Source organism: Thamnophis elegans, chromosome 12 (assembly GCF_009769535.1).
Source record: "Thamnophis elegans isolate rThaEle1 chromosome 12, rThaEle1.pri, whole genome shotgun sequence".
Classification (NCBI taxonomy): Eukaryota; Metazoa; Chordata; class Lepidosauria; order Squamata; family Colubridae; genus Thamnophis; species Thamnophis elegans.
This window is the reverse complement of record NC_045552.1, coordinates 19,587,365-19,612,648: the sequence shown is the minus strand read 5'-3', so window position 1 is coordinate 19,612,648 and position 25,284 is coordinate 19,587,365. Positions and strand designations below refer to the sequence as shown.

General features: G+C 43.9%; 1 protein-coding gene across 2 annotated transcripts in view; it reads left to right on the top strand.

Annotated features, from left to right (window-relative positions):
* The window catches only part of LOC116515333 (mannosyl-oligosaccharide 1,2-alpha-mannosidase IA-like), a 205,582-nt gene extending 181,786 nt beyond the window's left edge, over positions 1 to 23,796 (top strand). For both annotated transcript variants that reach the window (XM_032227308.1, XM_032227307.1), the window contains exons 7-12: positions 6,539 to 6,632; positions 10,953 to 11,068; positions 15,410 to 15,629; positions 17,023 to 17,195; positions 20,909 to 21,024; positions 22,912 to 23,796. In XM_032227308.1, coding sequence (XP_032083199.1) covers positions 6,539 to 6,632; positions 10,953 to 11,068; positions 15,410 to 15,629; positions 17,023 to 17,195; positions 20,909 to 21,024; positions 22,912 to 23,035 — 843 coding nt within the window. In that variant the 3' untranslated portion in view covers positions 23,036 to 23,796. The remainder of the gene's footprint in view (positions 1 to 6,538; positions 6,633 to 10,952; positions 11,069 to 15,409; positions 15,630 to 17,022; positions 17,196 to 20,908; positions 21,025 to 22,911) is intronic.
* The last annotated feature ends 1,488 nt before the right edge of the window (positions 23,797 to 25,284 follow it).

Sequence of the window (25,284 nt, the reverse complement as noted above, 5' to 3'; positions counted from 1 at the left end):
GGCGAACCAGTATTTCCAATGATCAGCTGTGACATGCAATTTAGATTAGCTAGAATTGTCGGATTTCTTGCTTCCTAGCTAATCTAAATCACATGGCACGGTGGATTCCCCCCCCCCTCGCTGTTCTATTTACCTTTGCAGACTTAGAAGGCTTCAAAATGCTTCTTTTTTAGTGGTCTGCGGCGCACCTGAGATGCGCAAGGCGTGCACTCGCCAACAGACTAACCAAACCGGTAGCGGACTTCGGAGGATTTCACCACTGCCTATAACTGTCGATGGGAATGAGAACCTAGCTGTTGTAAGGCACCTACCACCCACTAAGAGTATCCCAGAATTTGAAGGAAACTTAAAGAAACTATTGTAGTGACCAGTTTTGGGCACCACAATATAAAAAGAATGTCGAGACTCTGGAAAGGGTGCAGAGAAGAGCAACAAAAATGATTAGAGGGCTGGATGCTAAAACATAAGAATGATTGCAGGAATTGGCTATGTCTAGTGAAAAGAAAACTGGAGGAGACATGATAACAGTGTTCCAATATTTGAGGGGCTGCCACAAAGATGAGAGGGCTCAAACTATTTTCCAAAGTACCTGAAGGCAAGACAAGAAACAATGGATGGAAACTAATCAAAGGGAGAAGCAACATAGAGCTTCCTAAGAGAGGAAACAATTTACTAGTGGAAAAGCTTATCCTCAGAAGTTGTGGATGCTTCAACAGTGGAGGTTTTTGAGAAACGATTGGACAGCCATTTGTCTAAATGGTATAGGGTCTCCTATGCGAGCAGGGGGTTGGACCAGAAGTCCTTTACAACTTTATTACTCTATTATTTTCTAAGCCTTCCTGTCAGGATTAGAACTGGCATCCCGTACAGCAAAGAGGTGGTCCCTGAGACCCCAAGACTCCAGAAATTCTTCACTTCTGAACTATTCTTAGATGGGATGTGACTGGAGAACAGCTCCTAACCCAACTTTAAAAAGGCATCCATCTGCCTGCTTGCTAAGTGGGAAAAGGGTGGTTAGGATGCAAAAGGAAATTTGAGTGGCAGGGAGATAGGCATGGAGGAAAAATGCTAGGTAAGCTGGAAACCAAAAAGAAAAATAAATTTGTGTCTGTGTGTGTGTTCGTTCCAGTATAACTCTGGAATGCCTCGAGTAATTTCAAACTTGGTACATAGATGACTTACTCTCTAGAAACAAATATTGTGGGGGTAAGACACCCTTAACACCCCTCGGGGTGTGTGTTCTGTTAAGATACAGCCTGTTGTGCCTTAAAATGGCTTCTACTGTACAGCACATTGGAGTTGCCATGCTAACGGCTTCACAGTACTCCACAAGGGGGCTCCCTCTGGTAAGGGGGAAAATCCAACATTAGAAATTACACTTCTGGGGGCACAGGGAAAACATTTTTAACTAATTTAATCGTCGCCAAAATAAAGGCTCGGAGAGAAGTTGCTCTTGCCGTCGCCTCTTCAGGAATTGCACCGACGTTCATGGAAAGAGGGAGGACAGCCCATTCCGCACTTTTGTTGCCACTTGACATTGCCATTCCTGTCTAATACAGGATTGGGATAAATAAATACCCGGGCAACATCATGTTCTCAGCTAGTAAGATATAAACATAGCATAGAATGAGAGAAAGGGATAGCACAGAAGACGTGCTGGAGAACAGAGGAAATATATAGGAGTTTAAATAGAGGGGAAAAGGGATCAGCTGGAAAGGCAAAGTTGAAGCTTTAAACAACAAAGAAACAGACCACGGGGATGGAGATTATGAACATGCAACCTTAATGGAAAGCCTTTGTTGAAGTCCGGATTAACTCAAAGTGCCTCGTCCTAACATATCCCTTAATGTAGGAGAGAGGATGATTCTTGTCCAGTGATTTTCCAAGAGGTCCGTTGAGCAGCCCACTCGCCTACGTCCTGTCCCTCCGTCAATGCAAAATCCCGGCTTGTTAATGGATTCGCCCACCCAGAGCATGCTGTCAATTAAAGCTAAAGCTGTATGAAAGCTCGCACAACGGGTGCCGATTGTAAACAGCCATCTGGAGGGAAATGGACTTGGTGAAAAGCTTTATCAGTTCATTAGCTCCCAGCTAGAGATTTGTGGGCTTTCTTTTTTTTTTCTTAAAAAAAATAGGACATTGCTAATCTACCTGCGTGTTCAGACTTGCATTCGGGGTCTTCAGCGGAGAGAGCTGCACCCCTAAGGTGCAGTGGGAGCCAACTTGACAGTTGATAAAAGAATGGAGCGCACCAACCCTTGATCCTTGTGAGCTTTAAAAGCCAAGCTTGCAATCTTGAGCCTGGGGCCAGGTTGCCTTCCCTCCGTTTTGCCAAACGAAGCTACAAGGTTTAAACAGGATACATACAAACCCAATCGCTGGTTCCAAGCAAGGGAGTGCAGACCTCGGCACTTCAATCACAGTTGGTGTTCACACAGTACAGTGCGGTAAAGAAAAATGAGTCATTACCGAACACATCAAGTTTGCATCAGGCCTAATTAGCTGGATGTCATAACAAACGCATGTGGTAGCTTGATTAGAAACACTGCCTGTAAAATGAAGGTTCCTTGAAACTGGTGAGATTGAACACAGATTAATGGCCTGATTTTATCTTCTTTTAGCACGTGTCCTCTTCACTCTTATGGTATCCTTACAGAGCTGAGTTGGTCTAGTGCAGGGGTATCAAACTCAATTTCATTGAGGGCCGCATCAGGGTTGTGTTTGACCTCGGAGGAGATGGATGGGCTGGCCAGCTCCGTGGCATGACAAAACCGCACTCGACTAAGCCGCGCCCGATTAAACCGCGTTGCTGACGTCATCAACAGGGCGACAACAGCGAGCGCAGAGAAAGAAGGGAGCTTTAAATAGCGCTTTGAAAGCAAGCCGATTCAACTTAAGGTAAGGGTTAGCTTTAGGGTTAGGGTTAGGGTTAGGGTTAAGTTAAGGGTTAGGGTTAGGTTAAGGGTTAGGATTAGGTTTAGGGTTAGGTTAAGGGTTAGGTTAAGGGTTAGGGTTAGGTTAAGGGTTAGGTTAAGGGTTAGGGTTAGGTTTAGGGTTAGGTTAAGGGTTAGGGTTAGGTTTAGGATTAGGGTTAGGTTAAGGGTTAGGATTAGGTTTAGGGTTAGGTTAAGGGTTAGGTTTAGGATTAGGTTTAGGATTAGGTTTAGGGGGGTTAGGTTTAGGTTTAGGGGTTAATTTTAGGTTAGGGTTAGGGTTAGGATTAGGTTTAGGATTAGGTTTAGGGGGGTTAGGTTTAGGTTTAGGGGTTAATTTTAGGTTTAGCGTTTACAGCGTGCTTCTGTCTCCCTGCTGTTGTCGCCCTGTTGATGACGTCAGCTACGCGGTTTCGTCGAGCGTGGTTTCGTCGAATGCGGTTTTGTGGTGGAACTGGCCAGCTCAACGTCACTTATGTCAGGGGCACCTGTGGTGGCCCGAGCGCTTGCCAGTGAAAGCAGGCCCCTGAACTCCGTTTTCTGTTGCCATCGCCTCCTGCAACCCTCTGCCAGCAAAAACAGAGCTCCGTTTTTGCTGGCAGAAGCACCGCAGGCCAGTCCTTCCCTGTTTCTAGGGAGGTCTAAGTACCCTGCAAGCTGAATCCAGCCCCTGGGCCTTGAGTTTGACACCCCTCTTCTAGTGGTTAAGGCACCAAGCTGGAAAGTAGGGGACTGTGAGTTCAAGTCCCACCTCGTCATGCAAACCAGCTGGGTGACTGAGCCACTCCCTCTCAGCCCAACTCACCTTACAGGGGTGTTGTGAGGAAAATAAAAAGAAGATATATTGCATGTGTTCGCCACCTTCAGTTATTTGTAAAAATAAAAAAGGCAGGGTATAAAAAAAAAATAAACATAATGTATCCTCTGTAATGGGAGCTGAAAAGGGTCTTCTGCAGTCACGACATAAGCCTAAGATTGAAAATCAGGCTTGTCAGATATTACATCTTCTCTATCCTGCTCTATGGGGTGGAGAGTTGGTCTCTGACAGAAAGCCACTTGAAGAGACTAGATACAGTGTTTCTCAACCTTGGCAACTTGAAGATGTCTGGACTTCAAGTCCCAGAATTCCCCAGCCAGCGAATGCTGGCTGGGGAATTCTGGGACTTGAAGTCCAGACATCTTCAAGTTGCCAAGGTTGAGAAACACTGGACTAGAAGCATATGAAATGTGGATTTGCAGGCGGCTATTACGTATAAGCTGGGTTGGCAAAATCAGAAATGAGGAGGTGATAAGCCCTCTGGGAAAGCCAAGGGAAATTATCAAAACTATTAAAAAGCGAAAGTTAGAATATTTTGGACATGTGATGCGACACCCAGAAAAATACAGCATCCTTCACTTAATTCTCTAGGGAAAAATTGTAGGCAAACGAGGTCCAGGCAGAAGAAGAACATCATGGCTTCAGAACCTATGGGACTCAGCAGCACTTTTTTGTGTAGCTGTTGACAAAAATAGGATGGCCGAGGTCCGATGATGGATGTGGCACAAGAAGAAGAAATGGGAGCTGAAAACAGCCAACCAGAACAGCTTGTATTCCATTGCAGTTTAGTATGGGAAACTGCTCTGGTGCTATTACCTTACGTGCACCTTCTGAGGTCAGGGGTTTCCTCAGCCACTAGAAGGTTCCACAGCCAAGGGGAAACTGGCAAAAATGTGTTGGATGCGGTTGCTTGGCAACAGAGGACATTTCAGAGTCTGCCTCTTGTCACGGTTTCTTGCAGTTTCTCTCTGGCGTGGGGATCCTGTGGTGTTTTTGGCCGATTTGGAAGAGCTTGCTGGAGAAGCAGCTGCTTGGGGATCTGCTGCCACAGATGGCATTCATGAGGATGGGCCTATCAGTGATAATAGCTACCGTATTTTTCTGAGTATAAGATGCACCTTTTTCCCTCAAAAAAGAGGGTGAAAATCTGGGTGCGTCTTATACACCGAATACAGCAAAACCCCACCCCCTTCACCACAATGGCCATGCATAACCTTTAGGAGGCTTTCAGGGTGCTCCTGGGGGCTGGGGAGGACAGAAATGAGCAAAAAATGGGCCATTTTTTGCTCGTGTTTGCCCCCACCCCGCAGGAGCACTTTACAAGCTTCCTAACAACTATTCATGCCCTTTTTTCAAAAACCAAAACAAAATGGGAGGTTTGCAGAGTGCAAAAACTTTTTTTTTAATTTGCCTCTTCAGAACCTCAGTGCATCTTATACTCCGAAAAATACAGTAAATGAAACCTTTGCCTTAAAACTGGCTCAATCAATGGTCATGATGGTGTTGAGTTTGTCAAATGAACATTCACGGAGTCCTCGACTTTTCATTTAGTGGCTGTTCAAAGTTACAACGGCCCTGAAAAATGTGACTTAAGGATTGTTTTTCACACTTATGACCGTCACAGCATCCCCATGGCCATGTGATCAAAATCCAGCCACCTGGCCACTGGTTCATATGTATGACCGTCCTGGGATCAGGTGATCCCTTTTTGTAACCTCCTGAAAAGCAAAGTCAATCACGTTACTAACTTGGCAGCTTCAGTGATTCGCTTAGCAGCCATGGCAAGAAAGGCTGTAGAACGGAGCAAAGCTCACTGAAGAAATATCTCACTTAGCGACATAGATTTTGGGGATCAATTGCGGTCGTAAATTGAGGACTATCTGTATTGCATAAAGAAGCTTTTCCTTTTATCAGCCTGAAATCTCTCCATATTTAACCCCGGAGACACAACCTAATAGAGTCGTCCTTGACTTGCAACCGTTCATTTAGTGACTGTTCATTCAGTTGCAGCAGCATTGAAAAAAGTGATTTACAACTGGTCCTCCTACTTATGTCCAATACAGTATCCACATGGTCACATGGTCAAAACTAGGGGGCTTGGCAACTGGTATGTATTTACGACAGTTGAAATGTCCCAAGGTCTCATGTTCACCATTTTCCGGCTTCCAACAAGCAAAATCAGTGGGGGAAGCTGGATTCATTTAATGATCACGTGATTCACTTAACAACTGCAATGATTTGCTTAACAACCATGGCACAAACGATTGTAAAATGAGGTGGGTCTCACTTAACAACCTCCAGTTATCATCAATACAGGTAGTCCTCGAGTTACAACCACAGTTGAGCCCCACATTTAGGTTGCTAAGTGAAACATTTGTTAAGTGAGTTTGCCCCATTTTGTGACTTTCCTTGCCACTGCTGTTAATTGAATCATGGTATTTGTTAAGTAAGTAGCCCGGTTGTTAAGTGAATCTGGCTTCCCCATTGACTTTGCTTGTCAGAAGGAGATCACGTGTCCCCAGGACATGGCAAATGTCATAAATACGAGTCAGTTGCCAAGCAGCTGGATTTTGATCATGTGACCCTGGAGATGCTTCAACGGTCGTAAGTGTGAAAAACAGTTGCACGTCACTTTTTTCAGTGCTGTTGTGACTTTGAACAGTCACTAAACGAAAGGTTTAGGATTGAAAAGATGTATTTGATGGGTGGTTTCATTATTAATAAAATCTATTTATTACAAATAGCAAACAGTTTATAATAGCTTTTTTCTTTTCCAATCTCCTTCCAGGTAATGAATATCCGCAAAGTCCTGAATAGAATTGAGAAACCTCACGGACTTTACCCGAACTTTCTCAGTCCGGTCACAGGGAACTGGGTACAGCGTGAGTATTCAGACCCTGTTGGCTGAGCCAAAGGGATGTTTATCAATGCATGTCAGACTTCTAGTGTGACTCCTGAATTAAGGCAAAGATTTGCAAATTATTTCTTTCCTCAATGCCAATTGAGAGACTCCTTCTGCAAGCCGCCTCAAAGCAAGTCCTTTGAACAGGTGTGAGGCAGCCATCTCTGCTGTCTTTCTTGCCAAGTGTCTCTTAATACACAAAACCACAAAAGACCAAACAGGATGGTAGGCGGATTTCAACATATCTACAATATCCATCTCCCCATTAGGAGTGAGGGATATTTCTTTTCCCCCGCTTTTTTTTTGGGGGGGGAGCAATTCCCTTCTACAGTTACAAAACATGGATTAGAAATCCTTTACAGGAGAAGGCAGTAAGAGGGACATGGTGGCTTGGTAGCTAAGATGCTGAGCTTGTCAATCCGAAAGGTCGGCAGTTCCGCGGTTCGAATCCCTAGCGCCGCGTAACGGAGTGAACTCCCGTTACATGTCCCAGCTTCTGCCAACCTAGCAGTTTGAAAGCACGTAAAAAATGCAAGTAGAAAAATTGGGACCACTTTGGTGGGAAGGGAACAGCGTTCCATGCGCCTTCAGCATTTAGTCATGCCGGCCACATAACCACGGAGACGTCTTCAGACAGCGCTGGCTCTTCGGCTTTGAAACGGAGATGAGCACTGCCCCATAGAGTCAGGAACGACTAGCACACATGTGCGAGGAGAACTTTTACCTAGGGAAAGCAGAAGGAACCTGGAAGGATAACAGCTGGGGCTCCCGATCATACAATATCCAAACTGGTGGAGATGGAAAAGGTAGAGTCATATAGGAGCACTTTCCTAGAAGTGAAGCAGAATGTAATTTTGCAAAAAAAAAAAAAACAGCTGGAGCTTGAGACCTAGCACAGGGTTACACTTGAAACGAACCAAAGGAAAAAAAATAAGAACAGTGTTTCTCAACCTTGGCAGCTTGAAGATGGATGGACTTCAACTCCCAGAATTCCCCAGCCAGCTTGAAGTCCATCCATCTTCAAGCTACATTAGAGCATAAGGAGATGTATATGCTTTTAGGCTGCTATCTAACAAAATGAAATTCAGTGATGAAAAAAGGAACGTTCTACTTTTAGGTAAGAAAAACAAAAAGCACAGGTACAGTATATGTGGTACCGTACTCAATAGTAGTAACTGTGAGAGGGATCGTGGAGTCCTAGTGGACAAAAAGAACTTTGGCAGCTTCAGTCTAGCAGAAAGAAGATTTAGGGGAGACAGGACAATTATTATCTATTTGTTAAAATTTATTGTATTACAAATTGTTAAAAAAAATACACCAAAACGCAAAAAAATGGGAACTACAAAAACAAAACCCAGAAGCAAACTGTAAACATGTGCAGAAGAAAAACAGAAAGCCATAATGAGCAAAACTCAAATGAAGGGGGGAAATGATGAACCAGCTAGGTATGCCCGTTGTATATCAAGAATTAAACAATGTAAGGAAATGTCAAATTCAGAGTGGGGGAAATACTCTTTTCTCGCAAAGCATCATGCCAAAAAGAGAAACATGTGGCACCATTTTTGCTCATTAGTGGAGGGAAAAGTATTTGCAAAAGTGAACGATTCCACACATGCTTTGAATCCAATCGTTAATGTCCAGAATAAGAGTGCTTTTTCAATTGCTCCAAATAGCTTGCTTAGTAATTCCCCATGCCTAAAATAACCAAATTGGAGGAGACAGATGTACTGAAGTGAATTAAGAGAAACTACAGGGAAAATGGGCAGGGATTACTTTCCTTGGCCATAGGATTGGGCATGTCCAGGTTCGCCCTAAGCTTTCTCTCAAACCATCCTAAAATATACTATACCCATGATGGCCAACCTATGGCATGAGTGCCAGAGGTGGCATGCTGAGCCCTCTCTGTGGGCACAGCCACCTTCACCAGCTGCTCTTCTCAGTTCCGTCACACGCATGCATGCTGGATAGCTGGTCTGGTGTGCATGCGCACTGGCCAATTGCTCTCTTCTGAGTTCTGCCGTGTGCATGCATGCACATGTGTGCAATGGGACATAAAAGAGCGGCTGTTCACCAAACACATGTGCACCACCCAGCTGCTCTCTTCCAGGTTCTGGCACTCCACCGCTGCACACACAGTTTCGGCACTAGGTACCGAAAAGATTAGCTATCACTGCCATAGGGTAACAGTAGATGAGGGACACGGTGGCTCAGTGGCTAAGACGCTAAGTTTGCCGACCAGAAAGGTCGACAGTTTGGTGGTTCAAATCCCTAGCGCCGCATAACAGAGCGAGCTCCCATTACTTGTCCCAGCTTCTGCCAACCTCGCAGTTCGAAAGCATGTAAAAATGCAAGTAGAAAAATAGGAACCACCTTTGGTGGGAAGGTAACAGCCTTCCGTGCCCCTTCGGTGTTCAGGCATGCCAGCCACATGACCACAGAGATTTCTTCGGACAGCACTGGCTCTTCAGCTTTGAAACGCAGATGAGTACCACCTCCTAGAGTCGGGAACAACTAGCATATATGTGCGACGGGAACCTTTATCTTTACTTCACATACATTTGTATCATTTTACTGATGGTAAATGATGAGGGGGTATATACATTTGCATCCTAGGTTAGATGGCATAGAAAATAAATTTCACTGGTGCTTATTCTTTCTCTTGCTCTCTCATAACTTGTTTTTTTCTGGCTTTGGGGGAGGTGACTCGTATGTCCTTGGATACCCTGGAGTATTGATGCTGAAATTAAAAATAAAATGCCCCCATCCCCAGCATGCTATTCCCATTATAATCTGTTCAGGTTTTGCCCCCAGGCAGATTTCCCTGCAAAGGTTCTGCAGCAGGGCAGTCTGAAGAGGTAGCCATGGAAAAGTCCTCAGTATTCTGGAGACATCTTCACACCTGGCGCCAGGGTGTTTTCTCTTCCTCCCCTCCTTCAACCTGCTCCTTCAAATGTCTCTAATATTCATTCCAGGCTTCGAATCCCACTTAACAAAATGCCAATGAACTCTCCAGATGCTGTGAGTTCAATCTGTGGCTGAGATTTTTTTTGACTTGCAAATTTCTGAACTTGCAATGCAATCGTGTCCCTGAGTATTTTGTGCTGTTTTGACACTTGACTCCAAGATTCTCTTCTTCCTTTTCCCTTCACAAGGGAGGAAGTGGCTGACAGAGAAAGACAATGATGGATAAGGCTGTATTTTTACTTCCGTTCAAAGGGAATTGCAAAATGTGTTGGGAACAAAATCAGCTTCCTGAACAACTTTGTTTCTTTGTTTATTTATAAACCAAGTTTCTTGCCCTTAAGGTGATGTTAAGAACATAAAGGAATCAAAGAATTATCAAACTGAAGGAAAGTGCATTATATGACTTCATAGCAATAGCACTTAGACTTATATACCTCTTCACAGTGCTTTTACAGCCCTCTCTAAGTAGTTTACAGAGTCAGCCTATTGCCCCCAACAATCTGGGTTCTCATTTTACCCACCTTGGAAGGATGGAAGGCTGAGTCAATTTTGAGCCAGTCAGAATCGAACTCCTGGCAGTGAGCAGCCTGAAATACTGCATTCTAACTGCTGGGAGGGAGGGAGGAAAAAAGCAATAGCACTTAGACTTATATACCTCTTCACAGTGCTTTTACAGCCCTCTCTAAGCAGTTTATAGAGTCAGCCTATTGCCCTGAACAGTCTGGGTCCTCATTTTACTCACCTCAGAAGGACGGAAGGCTGAGTCAACCTTGAGCCTGGTGAGATTTGAACTGTTGAACTGCAGGCAGCGGCAGGCAGCAGAAGTAGCCTGCAGTACTGCACTCTAACCACTGTGTCACCTCAGCTTATAGATACAGTATATTTTCAGTGCCAAACTTTAGTAGTCCCACAATAACAGTACTTTGTACCTTGTAGTAGAAGAATTTGGGTCCTGAACTTAATTGGTCATTCACTTTTTTACACCAGTCAAATGAAGTTGCTGGACAAAAACAATCTTGACTCCTTTGAGAAGACACCAGAGAGAGGCAGTTGTATCTGGATGATGGGCTAATGATCTGTTGTTCTTTTTTAAATTATTATTTTGCGGTCCCTCTCTCCCCTTGACCCCTTTGAAGGAATTTGGGCATTAAAAATACAAAAGAAGCAGGCTAATTTCCCAAGTGTTTGTATTCCTTTGCACGTTTCTTACTGGAGAGGACATTCTCCAATTGGCTAGAATAAAATGTATAAAACATTAGTCAACCGAAGTATCTTCAGTGCAGTTGCTTGACTTTTCTAATCACAAGTTGTCTTCTTCTTCTTCCCGTCACTGTAGATCATGTCTCTGTCGGTGGCCTGGGGGACAGTTTTTATGAATATCTGATCAAATCTTGGCTCATGTCAGATAAGCAAGATAGCGAAGCCAAAACCATGTATGATAAAGCTCTGGAGGTAAGGTGGAGAATGAAGCATCATTCCTTTTGCCCTTGATCAACAGCAAATAACAGAAACCCCACAGAGAATGGAGAAGGATGGCCAAATCAGGGGTGGGCTGCTGGGGATTCGCACGGGTTTGGCCGATCCTCAAGTCAAATTCGTACAGGTTCGGCAAATCCCTAAATGCCACTCCTGGCTGGCCAAGCCCACACCACATCACTCCTCCCCAGGAGACTCCACATGGCCCATTCATCATTCCAAGTAAGTGCAAAGGCTATGTGGAGCATCTGGGAGGGCAAAAAACAGGCCTACCAGAAGTTTCAGATGTCCAGAAATGGGCCTGTTTCCAGCCTCTGGAGCCCGGGGGAAGCAGTTTTCACCCTCCCCAGGCTCCGGAGGCTTTCCCTGAGCCTCTGGGAGGGCAGGAAATGGCCCTCCCAGAAGAGAAGATGGGAAATGGGTTAGTTTCTGGCCTTCAGAGCCCAGAGGAAGCAGTGTTCACCCTCCCAGAGGCTCGAGGAAAGACTTGAGCCTGGGGAGGGTGAAAAATGCCTCCCGCCCCATTGTGGTGGAGACAGCCAACTAGACCACGCCCCGCCAGCAAATTGGGCAGTAAACCCATTGCTAAAGGATCTGAAGCCCACCCCTGGCCAAGATTCAGATCTTACCTTTGCGCAGAATCACCAGGCTGACTTAGGCCACTGAGCCATCCTTCCAACATTAAGTTTGGTTTGGGCATCATGATTCAGAAACAGGATGTTTTCCAAATGGGATTCTCATTCCAGGTTTTCCATCTCTACAGAGGCCTCAGAAGAAAATTAAAAGCTGGTGGTTGAATCCGAATCCTAAACAGTAGTTAGTTTTAACCATGGTTTGTTTGTTTGTTCCATTTCTGTAGCCACCCATTTCAGTCAATGACTCGGAACTGCTTACGGTTCCAAAAGTATAAAAACGATGAAAACAATAAAGTAACAAAATAAATTTACACAGTAGCCAGTTATATTTATTCATTTCTTTTAATACTAGCAAACTCCACGACACATGAAATTTTGAAGAGTTTGCTTCATAATTAACGTTTAAGAATGGCTCGTTGGCCTCAGGAAACATGGCAAATGGCAGTCATTCAGAATCAAAACCATTTCAAACGGCTTTGTCAACTCTGGTGCCCTTTTGCTTCCTTGGTGAAGCAGCCTGTTTCCAAGGGCAAAGTCCTTGAAACATTTCAAGCATTTTTGTACAAAGGCTTTTGGCTGAAAAAGAAAAACACAAGAGTTCCAACTTCTGCTAGGATGCTCTCCACAGGAGGTTTTGAATTCAGTTAGAGAAGTTGTGTACAATGGCTGAACAAAACTAGGCTTACACAAGGCGTGTCCAGACGGTGGCACATGGGCTTTATGGAGCTCCGCATGGCTAGTAACACGAGATTGCAAACTTTTAACATTGTTATGTGATTTTGCATACATTAATTGTATTATCTATTTCCTTAATGGCGAACCGATGGCACAGGTGCCAGAGGTGGCACGCAAAGCCCTCTCTGTGGGCATGCATGCCATCGGCAGCTGCTCTTCTGGTTTCCGGCACACACATGTGCACCAGCCAGGTGGTCTTGGGAAAATGGCCCAAAAATGGCCCCAAATCAGGCCATTTTTGTGCCGGTTTGGGGCCGGTTTTCGGGCTGTTTTTGGCCCGGAAAACTTTCTGAAAATGGCCCAGAAAACAGCCAGAACTGGCCCAGATTGTCTTTGGGTTTCCGACGCATGCACGCACGTTCCAGTTTGGGTACTCTGTGCCGAAAAGGTTCGCCATCCCTGATCTATTTTATATGCTTCCTAAGAGAATTCCTCTTCACTCAATGTGGCCCAAGAAAGCCAAAAGATTGGCCAAGAAAGCCTTAACGGTTCCAAACTCTTCTTTATGGTAATGCTGGATAAGGCAATAGGCAACTCAGAGGATCCAATGATCCTATTCCCATTGCCATAAAAGATGATTTAATGTGTTCTCCGAACTAGCCACAGGTTTTAAGAGCAATGAGTGTGTACTATAGTCTATTTTGAAACTGGAGAAAAACCCAAGTGGACTGTATTCTGGGCTAGAGGATGTAATATTGCCAACACAGAGGTACCTATCCCTGAAGGAGTTCTGCATTTCTCATGTTTTTTTTTAGCCTGGTTGTGTGGTTCAGTTTTGGTTGAATCATGGACATTTGCAGGATGAGAGGAAAGGGCAAGGGAGCCTCAATGCATGATGATCTCATCCGCACAAATGAGGCAATTATGTAATCTGCGTCATCTCTGGTTCACGGACACCTTAAGGGTTGATTCATCCGATAAAATTACGGATGAATGGCTCAACAAGTAAATGGGTTCACGTCAATAGAAAAGGCGGCGAGGATAAATGCCGTTCCGCCTAACTTTGGCCTGATGAATTGAATATCTGCACTGCAAATTGTAGAGCTGGACTCCAGCTGTGACAAAAAAAGCCTGCAGCTCTTGAAAAGCTTTGGAAGCGGTAACTTTGGCAGGAGAAGTTAAAATATCATTGCACTCCCCACCATTGTGAAGACTTATCGAAAGCCACTTCTTTACATCTTTATTCTTCCTTTTTTATTTTTTCTCAAGTTTTCTTTCCTTGCACTTTTTGCTTTCTCTTTGCTTTCTTTTTTTCTTTAAATCAATATTAGTGTATTTTTGCTTTTATGTTTGTTTATGCTTTTTAAAAGATTCGAGAACAATCTATATCTATGTACATAAAAACAGCTGTGTGTATGTGTGTTCCAGCATAACTCTGGAACGCCTCGAACAATTTCAACCAAACGTGATACACAGATAACTTACTCTCTGGAAACAAATACTGTGGGGGCAAGACACCCCCAACACCCCCTGGGGTGTGTGTGTGTTATGTGAAGATACAGCCTGTTGTGCCATAAAATGGCTTCTACTGCACTGCCGTAAAATGTTTTCTACTGTACAGTGCAGTGGAGTTGCCATGGTAATGGTTTCAAAGTACTCCAGAAGTGGGCTCCCTCTGGTAATTGGGAAAATCCAACATTAGAAATTAGATTTGGTTCAGATATTTTCCCCCTATAAATAAATACCCGGACAACACTGGGTTATCAACTAGTTGTGTTTGCATATACTAAAAATCCTTCATATACAGCTATTGTGTTACTCCATTTTTATCTACTCTAAGCAGCAGATGCTCACTGCCTCCAATGGGTGGCTCCAATCACCCTTTGGAATCTTCCTTGGGTCTTGGCCACCAAAGTCAATGAGGAAACTAGCGGGAAACAGCAAATTATAGTCACACAAGTGCTTCACATAACAACCCTGCAGCCTCATTTAACGATTGCAACAAGAACTGGTAAAACTGTTGTCGCTTAGGGGCACAATCACATGACATGACATGACATCATACATAACAAAGTTTCCAGTCACAATTGTGGATGTTAAGTGAAGACTAACCTATACTTAAAAACTGCAACTAGCCCACTATAAGGCCACCTGTGTATTCACTGCTTCTTGCTACTGGAATTATATAGCACTGATTCTTCATGCCCTGTATTGGTTGCTGATTGGTTTCTGGATACAATTTAAGTTTGTATCCAGTTTGTTTCCATATTACAATGTACGGTGTTGAGATGCAAAGCTTTTTGAAGCAGAGACTAGATGACCACTACAATGGCCATCTCCTTTCATACACTATATTGCCAAAAGTATTCGCTCATCTGCCTTTCCTCGCATATGAACTTACTTAAGTGACCTCCCATTCCTAATCCATAGGGTTCAATATGACGTCGCTCCACCCTTTGCAGCTATAACAGCTTCAACTCTTCTGGGAAGGCTGTCCACAAGGTTCAGGAGTGTGTTTATGGGAATTTTTGACCATTCTTCCAGAAGCGCATTTGTAAGGGCATACACTGAGTTGCTGTCATTCCCAAACACTTCCACGTTCTTATAATACGCTGACAGTTGACTGTGGAATATTTAGGAGAGAGGAAATTTCACAACTGGATTTGTTGGGCAGGTGGCATCCTAGCACAGTTCCACGCTGGAATTCACTGAGCTCCTGAGAGCGATCCATTCTTTCACAAATGTTTGTAAAAACAGTCTGCATGCCTAGGTCCTTGATTTTATACAACTGTGGCCATGGAAATGATTGGAACACCTGATTCTGATTATTTGGATGGGTGAGCGAATACTTTTGGAAATATAGTGTATATCGGGTGAAGCATTGGACCATTTGCATGCATAGTTTTTGACACTACCAGTGTGCTTGTTATTTATAAACTGCTTCATTTTTCTTCATGCCACACAAATAACTCGCTTTCTCTCTTTTTCCAAATGCTGTGAAATTTAGGCCATAGAAAAGCACCTTGTCAAAAAATCGCCCGGTGGGCTAACCTACATTGCCGAATGGCGAGGAGGCATCTTGGACCATAAAATGGGGCACTTGGCTTGCTTTTCTGGTGGCATGATCGCCCTTGGAGGGGAACACGCCCCGGAAGAAGAGAAACAGCACTATTTGGATCTAGCTGGGGAAATCACACACACTTGTCATGAATCTTACATTCGCTCAGGTAAAAATCTAAAAACCCAAGCCCATTTTTGAAAAAAGGTTCTGCGTACTCACCAGTTAATACCGTGTTTCCCTGAAAATAAGACAGGGTCTTAATTTTTTTGACCCCCCCCCCCAAAACAAGCGCTTGGCCTTATTTTCAGGGAGGTCTTATTATTTTTGAGGTGAAGGAGGCAGCGAGCGGGGTCACCTCATGGCTGCTGCTGTGTTATCTTCAGGGAGGGCTTATTTTCAGGGGAGGGCTTATTTTAGTGCGTGTGTTCAAAAGCCTGATTGGGCTTATTATCTGGAGAGGTTTTAGAATTTAGAATTTAGAATAACAGAGTTGCAAGGTACTTTGAAGATCTTCTAATCCAACCCTCTGCTTAGGCAGGAAACCCTACACCACTTCAGACAAATGGATATCCAACATCTTCCTAAAAACGTCCAGTGTTGGACATCTTATTCAGGGAAATAGGGTTTTGTACACAGGTAACATCCATTAGTGAAGCCACACTTCCCAGTCCGCCCCTCATCCTCAAATACTGCTACTGGCAATCTGTTTCCAGTTACCCACTTGAAGTCACAAATGCACCATGGTATTCCAGTGGTGGGATTCAGCCAGTTCGCATCACTTTGTGAGAACCAATTGTTAATTTTCTCAGCAGTTTGGTGAACTGGTTGTTGGAAGAAATCATTAGGGCAGAGAACCGGTTCTTAAAATTATTTGAATCCCACCACTGATCATAACCCATTAATTTGTTAGTCTCCATGTTCTGCCAGAGCTGGAAAGCACCTCCAGCTGAAAGGTGTCAATTGTCAGTCTTGACCAAAAAACTGTATTTGATCTAGTGTTGGGTTCAAACCAACCAGGACCACTCCTGAATAGTCTCAAGCAGATGCTTTATTGTTAGTCGCCCATGTTACAAGAATCTTGCCAGACTGACTGCATTCCCTTGGGAACAATCAGATAAGGCTTCATGGATTCTGGGGGTGGCTAGCCTGTGCCACTTTCTGCAGTGCAAGGACTCTAACCTAGACCCTGTTTAAACACCTCCTGGAGAATCTATCACATCTAGGTTGGTTATCTTTTTTCCTCTTTTAATGTCTAAACTGAGGATCTGTCTACTTCCTTCAGTTGAGCTTGAATAGTGATGGTGTTTGCTTCTCCAGGTCAGATGTTTATAATGGAAATTTCACAGGCACTTAAGGCTTAGGATCAATTCATTTTTTCACTTCCAAGAGATCTGAAAAATGTTTCTATTTCACAGGGAAATTATTCCTAATATAGTTCTTGTTTAGTGAATTCACACATTCACCGCAAATTTTAGCTGACTCTGCAGCTATCAAAGCATCCTCTGACCATTCTGTTTTGTTGCTTTTGGCTTTGTTTTTGTTGTTGTTTCTGTGGCTAGATACCAACCTGGGCCCTGAAGCATTCCGTTTTGATTCTGGAGCGGAAGCAATGGCCACACGACTCAGTGATCGTTATTACATCCTGCGCCCCGAGGTTGTAGAGAGCTACTTCTACTTGTGGAGATTGACACATGACCCCAAGTACAGAGAGTGGGGTTGGGAAGCTGTCCAAGTAAGTCAGAAAAAGTGTTCTGAGCCTGATTCCTTTGACTAATGTCTAAACGTTGGTTTGAAGGTGTTGTCGGAGATCACATTTGTTTCCATCTCAAGTTGTGAGAATCTCACTTCTGCCAAGGGAGCTGCATTGTTAGGCAGTGCCAAGGGTATTAACTGGCCATCTGGCCCCGACATCCATGTTTTAGTAATTTACTTAGACCTTATGATTTGTTTTTAAAACAAATTTGTTAAAAACAGATCATGCCAAACCAATCTTATTTCATTCTTCAACATAGTGACTACATTAGTAGACCAGAAAAATACTGTGGACATAATATACTTAGACTTCAGTAAGGCATTTGACAAAGTAAACCACAACCTACTTCTTTGTAAGCTAGAAAAAAATGGGATAACTTCAACACTAAATGGATTCACAACCGGCTGACAAACCGTACTCAATGAGTAATCCTTAATGGGTCTAAGTCTACATGGAGAGAAGTAAGCAGTGAGGAGCCACAAGGTTCCATCTTAGGCCGAGTACTTTCCAATATCTTCGCAAACAACTTAGATGAGGGAATAGAAGGGGAACTTTAACAAATTTGCAGATGTTACTAAGCTGGCAACACCCTAGATGATAGGTTCAAGATCCAAATGGATCTTGGCAGATTTGAACACTGGGCCCTATCTAACAAAATGAAATTCAGTGTAGAGAAAAGTAAAGTCCTACACTTAGGTAACAAACTGGGTGAGACCAGGCTTAATAACAGTGACTGTGAGAGGGATCTTGAAGCCTTAATGGACAACCAGCTAAATTATGACAATCTGTTTTGGGATGCACAAAAAAGGCAAAGAGTCATTTGGAGCCGGGCAGCCCCAAGATCAAATCAAATCAATAAATAAACATCTACTACTGGCTCAGAGCCTTCTATCTTCTATGCTGCACTCCTGAATAGTACCCTTCAGTTTGTGGCACATGGCAGCCACAATGTCTAGTCTCTTTACGGATTCTAAGAGAAGCCCTGCTGGATTTAACTAAAAGCTTCCCTAGCACAAGGACCTTGATTCCAGCAACGCCCAAGTCGATGATCCTTCATGGGCTTCCATGTAACATAAAATGAAGATTTGAGGACCCACAATTTCAGAAAAACTTCAGAAAGATTTCCTGAGGCTCTTATCTAAGATCCCCTGCAAAACACAAGGAATGCCCGCCATCCCATCCTTGCATGGAATCAAAACAAAGTTTCCTTTAGAAACTATGGTTGCCTAGGTGAAAAAATGTGGTTGCAATGTTGAATTGGCTAAATGGGAAAGACTTTGGACACTCAATCAGAAATTAACAACGGCCACGGCTTATAAGGAAAATTTGTACAAGATGTTCTACAGATGGCACCTTCCCCCAGCACGGCTCTCCAAAAGGTTTAAATATTTGGTCCCAAATTGTTGGAAGTGCAAAAAAAAACCAACCACCAGGCACCTTTTCCCATATGTGGTGGGCATGCAATGAGGCCAGAAGATATTGGAGAATGGTACAATTATAGCTGGAGCAAATGGTGGGAGATCAAATTTTCCTCCTAGGCATAATACCAGAGGGGTATAAGAAGGATGTGCTTTATTTAGCTATCCATGTATTGACTGCGGTGTGAATAACCTATGTGCAGTATTGGAGGTGGGGGGAAGGTATCCCATCAGATTTAGACATAACTTAGAAAAATCTTGGCCTATGCGAAAGAAGATAGGCTCACCCTAGAATTAAAAAATAAAGGGGAGTCGGAATATTATGAAGTTTGGAACAGATTTTATTATTGGTATAAGACAAGGTGACAAGACTGGAACAAATTGTAAATAATGGGATTGGATAGAAGCATAGATAATATACTAAATAGACTGGCGGTGAATGGATAAGATTATGTCTATATTCTGTGTTTGTTATGGCCATAACAGCTTCACTGCGCTGCACTATTTTAAATGCAAAAACAATTATATATAGTTACCTTTAGCCATCCAAGGGTGACTATAGAGCCGAGGTGGCGCAGTGGTTAGGGTGCAGTACTGCAGGCCACTTCAGCTGACTGTTATCTGCAGTTCAGCGGTTCTAATCTCACCGGCTCAAGGTTGACTCAGCCTTCCATCCTTCCGAGGTGGGTGAAATGGGGACCCAGACTGTGGGGGCGATATGCTGACTCTGTAAACCACTTAGAGAGGGCTGAAAGCCCTATGAAGCGGTAGATAAGTCTAATAATCCTACAGTAAGGATTGCTGTAGGGAAATTTATGGAAGGAAGGCTGGCTCTCCTTTTTCTTTTGGAAACAAATTACCTTGAAAGTGAAGCTAGGGTAGGACAACAGGCCAGGAGAATCTGCTCCAGTTCCTGGGCAACATTAGGCCACCCAGTTGACCTCATGTAACAATCATGGGAAGATGCAAAGAGGAGGAAGACTATGCAGGCCATCTGGCCCAGTGCAGGAGGGGTAGAAAAGGGCAGCTGGGAGCCCAGCCGTCTGAGGGCTCCCAAAGGTGCTTTTGCAAAAGACAACTGGACTTTCTCCACTTTTCCTTGAAGGCGTTTTGTTTTTCATCCAAGAAGCTTCTTCAATTCTGACTGAATGGTGAGGAATGGAAAGGATTTATACTCCTTGCACACAGCTGGTCATTTGCATCCTTTTAGAGAGTCATTGATGCTACCTTGAAGTTTTATCTGTGCCCTCAGAGTCATCTGAATAGTGCAAATGGATGTGGAACCTTCCTTGGAACTGTTAAAAGGACTGTGTTGTAAACAGGAGATAGGTGATGTCATATTTCCCCCCACCCACCCCTCTATTGAGAGAGGATTGTTCAATCTTAATGTTTTAATACCTTAACATTAAGAGGGAGGAAAGTTCAGGTGCCTTTTGAAAAAAGAACACCTTTGGGACAACCGTGACCTGGATGACTGAGAATCTCCGTGAACATCTGAGGGTGTTGTGGCCTGCCAGCAGCCAGCAGAGCTGGCAGCAGATTCGGACAGTGAGGAGGTTGCGGAGGAACATGGGCCAGTCCTGGAGTCTGGGGAAGGCTCTGATGAGGGCTCTGTGTCAGAGGCAGAGAGGGGACCAGAGCCGAATGCGAGTTATCAGCTGCCTTCAGAGTCAGACATCAGTGAGCCAGACGAACAGCTGGAGCCTGTTCCCAGTGTGCGGATGTGCAGAGTTGCCAGACAAAGGGAACAACTAAAGAATGGGAGTCAACTTGGGAGAAAGGCCATATGATGAATGGCCCCTCCCAGAGGAAATAAAAGAGGAGCGACAGGGGAGTGGAGTTTGCAGGAAACAATTAGTTTGCTTAATTAGTCCGTGATTCTCCAAGACTCCTTGCCGAGTTTTGCAGATATCGGCCTGGCAGCTCTCCAAGCCAGATAAGGTCTGTGACTGTAAATCCTCCCTCGAAAAACTTTGCTGGATGTGAGCGAGCAGAATTCACAGTCAATTAATAAAAGGGTTTTTTTGTTGGGACAAGAAGTTTGCTTCATGCTCTTGGGAAGCCTCAGTCAGAACAGAAGTGCGTTCATGAGGCCAAGCAGAGCCACCATTGATTCCTGCTGCTGGTTAACCCCTCAGGACCCTCCCCCTCAGCAGCCCAGCACCTAGTAGGGTCACTACCACTGCCTCCCTCCACCCATGATGATGAAGGAGCGCTGCTTTGCCATTCTTGGAACCGAGTTGACTTTCTTCTCTTCCTTGCTTTCCAAATCAGGCGCTGGAGAAATTTTGCCGAGTCGAAGCTGGTTTCTCTGGGATCCGCGATGTGTACACAACCACCCCAAGCCATGACAACATGCAGCAGAGCTTTTTTCTGGCAGAGACGTTAAAGTAAGTCCTGGGCATTTTCAATCTTTGACCGTCAAAAGAAGTTTGGGAAGGAGGATGTTTTTTCATGAAGCAAGTCGTGGGGGAATTCACAGTCCCCTAAAAAACATCTTTAGAAGGAAATGCACTTATTGTAGTGGTAGTGTTGCATTCCCGTGACCAAGTTCTGACAAATGGCCAAAATACCACTGGCCTTTTGTGAAAAACAACTCAAACGGTGAGCCTGACTTCAGAATTCTCTCTTTTTTTATATAGTAATGTAAGTAAAATTTACAATTGCCACAATAAAAAAAATGAATAGCAACTTAAAAAGGAAAATAGATGGTGCAGAAAAGAAGAAAAGAAAAAAAAATAAGAATGTAGCAAAGAAAAAAAGAAATATATAAAGAAATTACTTCCCCCTTCACCACAAGTATAAACAATTTTAGGAACTTATCAGACTATCTTTTAAAATAAAGGTAGTCCTTGACTTGTGACCACAATTGGGACTGGATTTCCCCTTGTTAAGCATGGTGGTTGTTAAGTGAGCCACACCCAATTTTACAGGCTTCTTTGTCATGGTTGTTCAGTGAAACATGTAAATAAGCAAATCCAACTTCCCCCATGTGATTTTGTTTGTTGGAAACCGGCTGAGAAGGTCACAGTTGATAATCGCGTGACCCCAGGGTGCTGGAACAATCATGAATACACACTAGTTGCCAAGCCCTCGAATTTTAATCGTGTTCCCACTGGGACACTCTGATCGTCGCAAATGCAACCATGAGTCACTTTTTTCCAGTGCTGTCATAACTTTGAAAAGTTGTTCAACAAATGGTGCTAAGTTGATCCATTCTTCCAAGGCCCCATCTCTTATCTACAACCAAATCCTTAAAGCCTTATCATTTCGTTTCTGGTGTCAGCAAAGGACAGTTTTGGGTGCCAGACAGTGGTACTCCATTTGAAGTGGGCTATTTCAACCATTTTGAAAGGGTTCAGAGGTTGAAATACAGCCAGTTTGAAACAGGCCTGTTTCGACCGTTTGAACACTAAACTGTTCACCTTGAAGATTTGGCACACTGCTGGTCCAGACTCTGTTGCATGTCTAATCCAAGGGTGGGGAACGATGGCCATTTGATGATTTATGGACTTCAAGTTCACAAGTCATAAAATGGCCATTGTTCCCCCTTCCTAGTCTAATCCCAAACCAACCAAGGTAGCAAGCCCAACATCTATACATATAAAAGCCAAATATCACTCACTCATCATGAAATCTCCAGAACTGTAAATCCTACAAACTTGAAATTTGGCACCCAAGCTCCTCTTGGCAACTAAGTGCTTGCTAAGAAAGGATTTTTTGAAATGACCATCCAATCATTAGTATTTCTTACACAGTTTTATATTAACACACTCTGATGCTTAGGAGTTAGATGTTGTACTCCCCCTCCCCACTAGAAAGAACTCTGTTCCAACTGCCAATTGCCTTATATTAACACACTGATGCTTAGGAATTAGATGTTGTACTCCCACTCCCCACTAGAAAAGAATTCTGTTCCAACCGCCAATTGCCTTATATTAACACACTCTGATGCTACCCCTTCGCTAAACCAGGAGTGGGCATGGCCAGTGCACGACTCATCTGGCCTGTGGGCTGGGAGTTTAGACATTCTACTCCCCCTCCCCACCTGAAAAGAACTCTTTTCCAACCGCCAGTTGCCTTATACTAACACACTCCAATGCTAAGGAGTTACACATTCTACATTAATTTTCAAACTTTAAGTGTCAATGTATCAATATCCAACCCAATCACGTAGTTTCGTAGCGAAGCATGGGTTTCCAGCTAGTAGGCCATAAAGAAAATTATATCTGACCATTTCACTCAGCAAGCTTTCTTTGTTCCTCTCCTGGTTCTAGGTATCTCTATCTTCTGTTCTCTGAAGATGATGTGCTCTCCCTCAAGGACTGGGTGTTCAACACTGAAGCTCACCCGTTGCCTGTGAATCACACAGACTTTGCCCTGAAGACAAGCATGCAGTAGGAGCAACTTCGCCCTTCTGGGTTCTGTGAAGGGATCCGGAGGGGTTGCTTGCTTGCTTCTTTTTTTTTTTCCTCCTTTCCAGTAAAGGAATGCACATATTCCCGGAAAGGTATTTTGGGGGCATTCGTCCAATTCCGGACAGCATTATATCGGGGAGTATAAAAAAAACTGTGAAACAAGCACCTTCATGGGGTTTTTTTTTCCTCTGTGAGGAAACTTATAACCTGATAATTGGATGTTGATTACGGGCCATAAGACAGACAAAATCGCAGACGTTCCTTTCTATGAAGAATTTCTACGGAATCCACTGACTTTCGCTTTTGCGTGGCCAAAGGATCAGGAGTTTGCCATAAAATAGATGTCGGTTTGTGCCATTCTTCTTGCCCCAAACTTGCTCCCTCTTTTTTTTATATATATATATACCATTGATTTTTCTCCCCCACCTTTCTGACCTATACTTTTTTTTTTAAGCAGTACACATCTCAAGAGATCCTGGTTAAGGAGTCTTTCTAAATCCCACGCACTTCTTTCTTTCCCCCTTTCCTCACCCATCTTTTCACTCTCTTCAAACGTTTGCCAACTTTTTCTTTTCTTTTTCGGGTTTTCCTGGGTTTTGCTTGATCACTTTCCTTTGATTCTGTACCCCCCCTTCCTCTGGAGCAAAACCTTACGAGGCATTTGTAATGATTTCATTTCTGTAATGCTCAGATGTGAAAAATGAAATAAAAATTCATGTCGGCTAAAAAAAGAAAAGAGAGAGAGAGAGAGAGACGTGTGGCTGGATGCTGCGGAAGGTTAGAAAAGAGGCAGCCAAGAGGCGACTGGAGGCAACCGGGACCTTGGCAAATTCCCCTGGTTTTTGGCTGCTGCAGCAGATGAGGAGAGCAGGCTCCCACAGGGTCTTAGAACAGCATATGCTTCAATACCAAAAGATAGGATGGTGGACAGAAGCCAGAGGAGCTAAAGGAGAGTGGATCAGCTGCTTCTGCCTCTTGGAAGCTGAGAATTTAATGGCCAAAGGGGTGTGTGTGTGTGCCGAAGCAGACAGTTGTACACATGGATGAAGTTGTGTCTGCTGAACAGGTTCTGCCTATCCGTCTGCACAAGAACGGCACTTGAGTTAAGCGGTTAAGTGACCTCTGGGCAGTCAACACAACACTTTGTCCCTCTGATCCTGATTCCTGGAAGTTAAATCTCTCCCAACATGGTACCCTCCTTATGATTTTGAGTACAGGTAGTCCTCGACTTACGTCCACAATTAAGCCCAAAATTCCTTTTGCTAAACTAAACAGTCGTTAAGTGGGTTTTGACCAATTTTACAACCTTTCTCGCCACAGTTGTTCAGTGAATCGCTGCAGTTGTTTTAGTATTACAGTTGTTCAATGAATCTGGTGTCCCCATTGGCTTTGCTTGTCAGAAGGTCACAACGGAGTTACATGACCCCCCGGGACAAAGCAACCATCCTAAATACATTCCTAATTTTGATCCTGTAATCATGGGAACCAGGGGTGGGATTCAGCCGGTTTGGACCGGTTGCTAATTTTACATCTGGTTCACCAAGCCAGTAGTTGGAAGGACTAGCACCACCCTGCCCCTCCCCTCCCAGGAGTCTCCATGTGGCCCATTTTGTATGCCAGGTAAGTGCAGGAGGCTCTGGGAGGGCGAAAAATGGGCCTCCTGGAAGTCCAGAAACAACCTTGTTTCCAGCCTCCGGAGCCCATGGGAGGCCATTTTCACCCTCCCGGAGACTCAACGAAAACCTCCGGAGCCTGGGGATGGTGAAAAACACATATACACCCGCCATGGTGCAGGAGGCTGAGTAGGCCATACCCACCATGGCCGCGCCACCCAGCAACGGGGCACAGAACCGGTTGCTAAAATTTTTGAATCTCACCCCTGATGGGGATGCTGCAATGGTCATAAGTGTGAAAAATGATCATTGGGTCACTTTTTTTAGGGCCACTGTAACTTTGACCAGTCACTAAGCAAAATGATTGTTAAGTCGGGGACTATCTGTAGACTACCAATCATGTATTTGTTTAATAAATTTATGTGTTACCCATCTCACTATCTGAAATGTCTCTGGGCAGCTTACAATGCAGTAAAAATATAACAACAGTTTATTAATATAAAAACAATTTAAAATGACAAGAGTGAGAAACTAAAAGCTTGAGTGGTGTGGAGATGGTGTTTTTTCTTACTCACCTTGAATAGAGTCCTAATGTGGATACCAAGTGGGATGCGGTGGC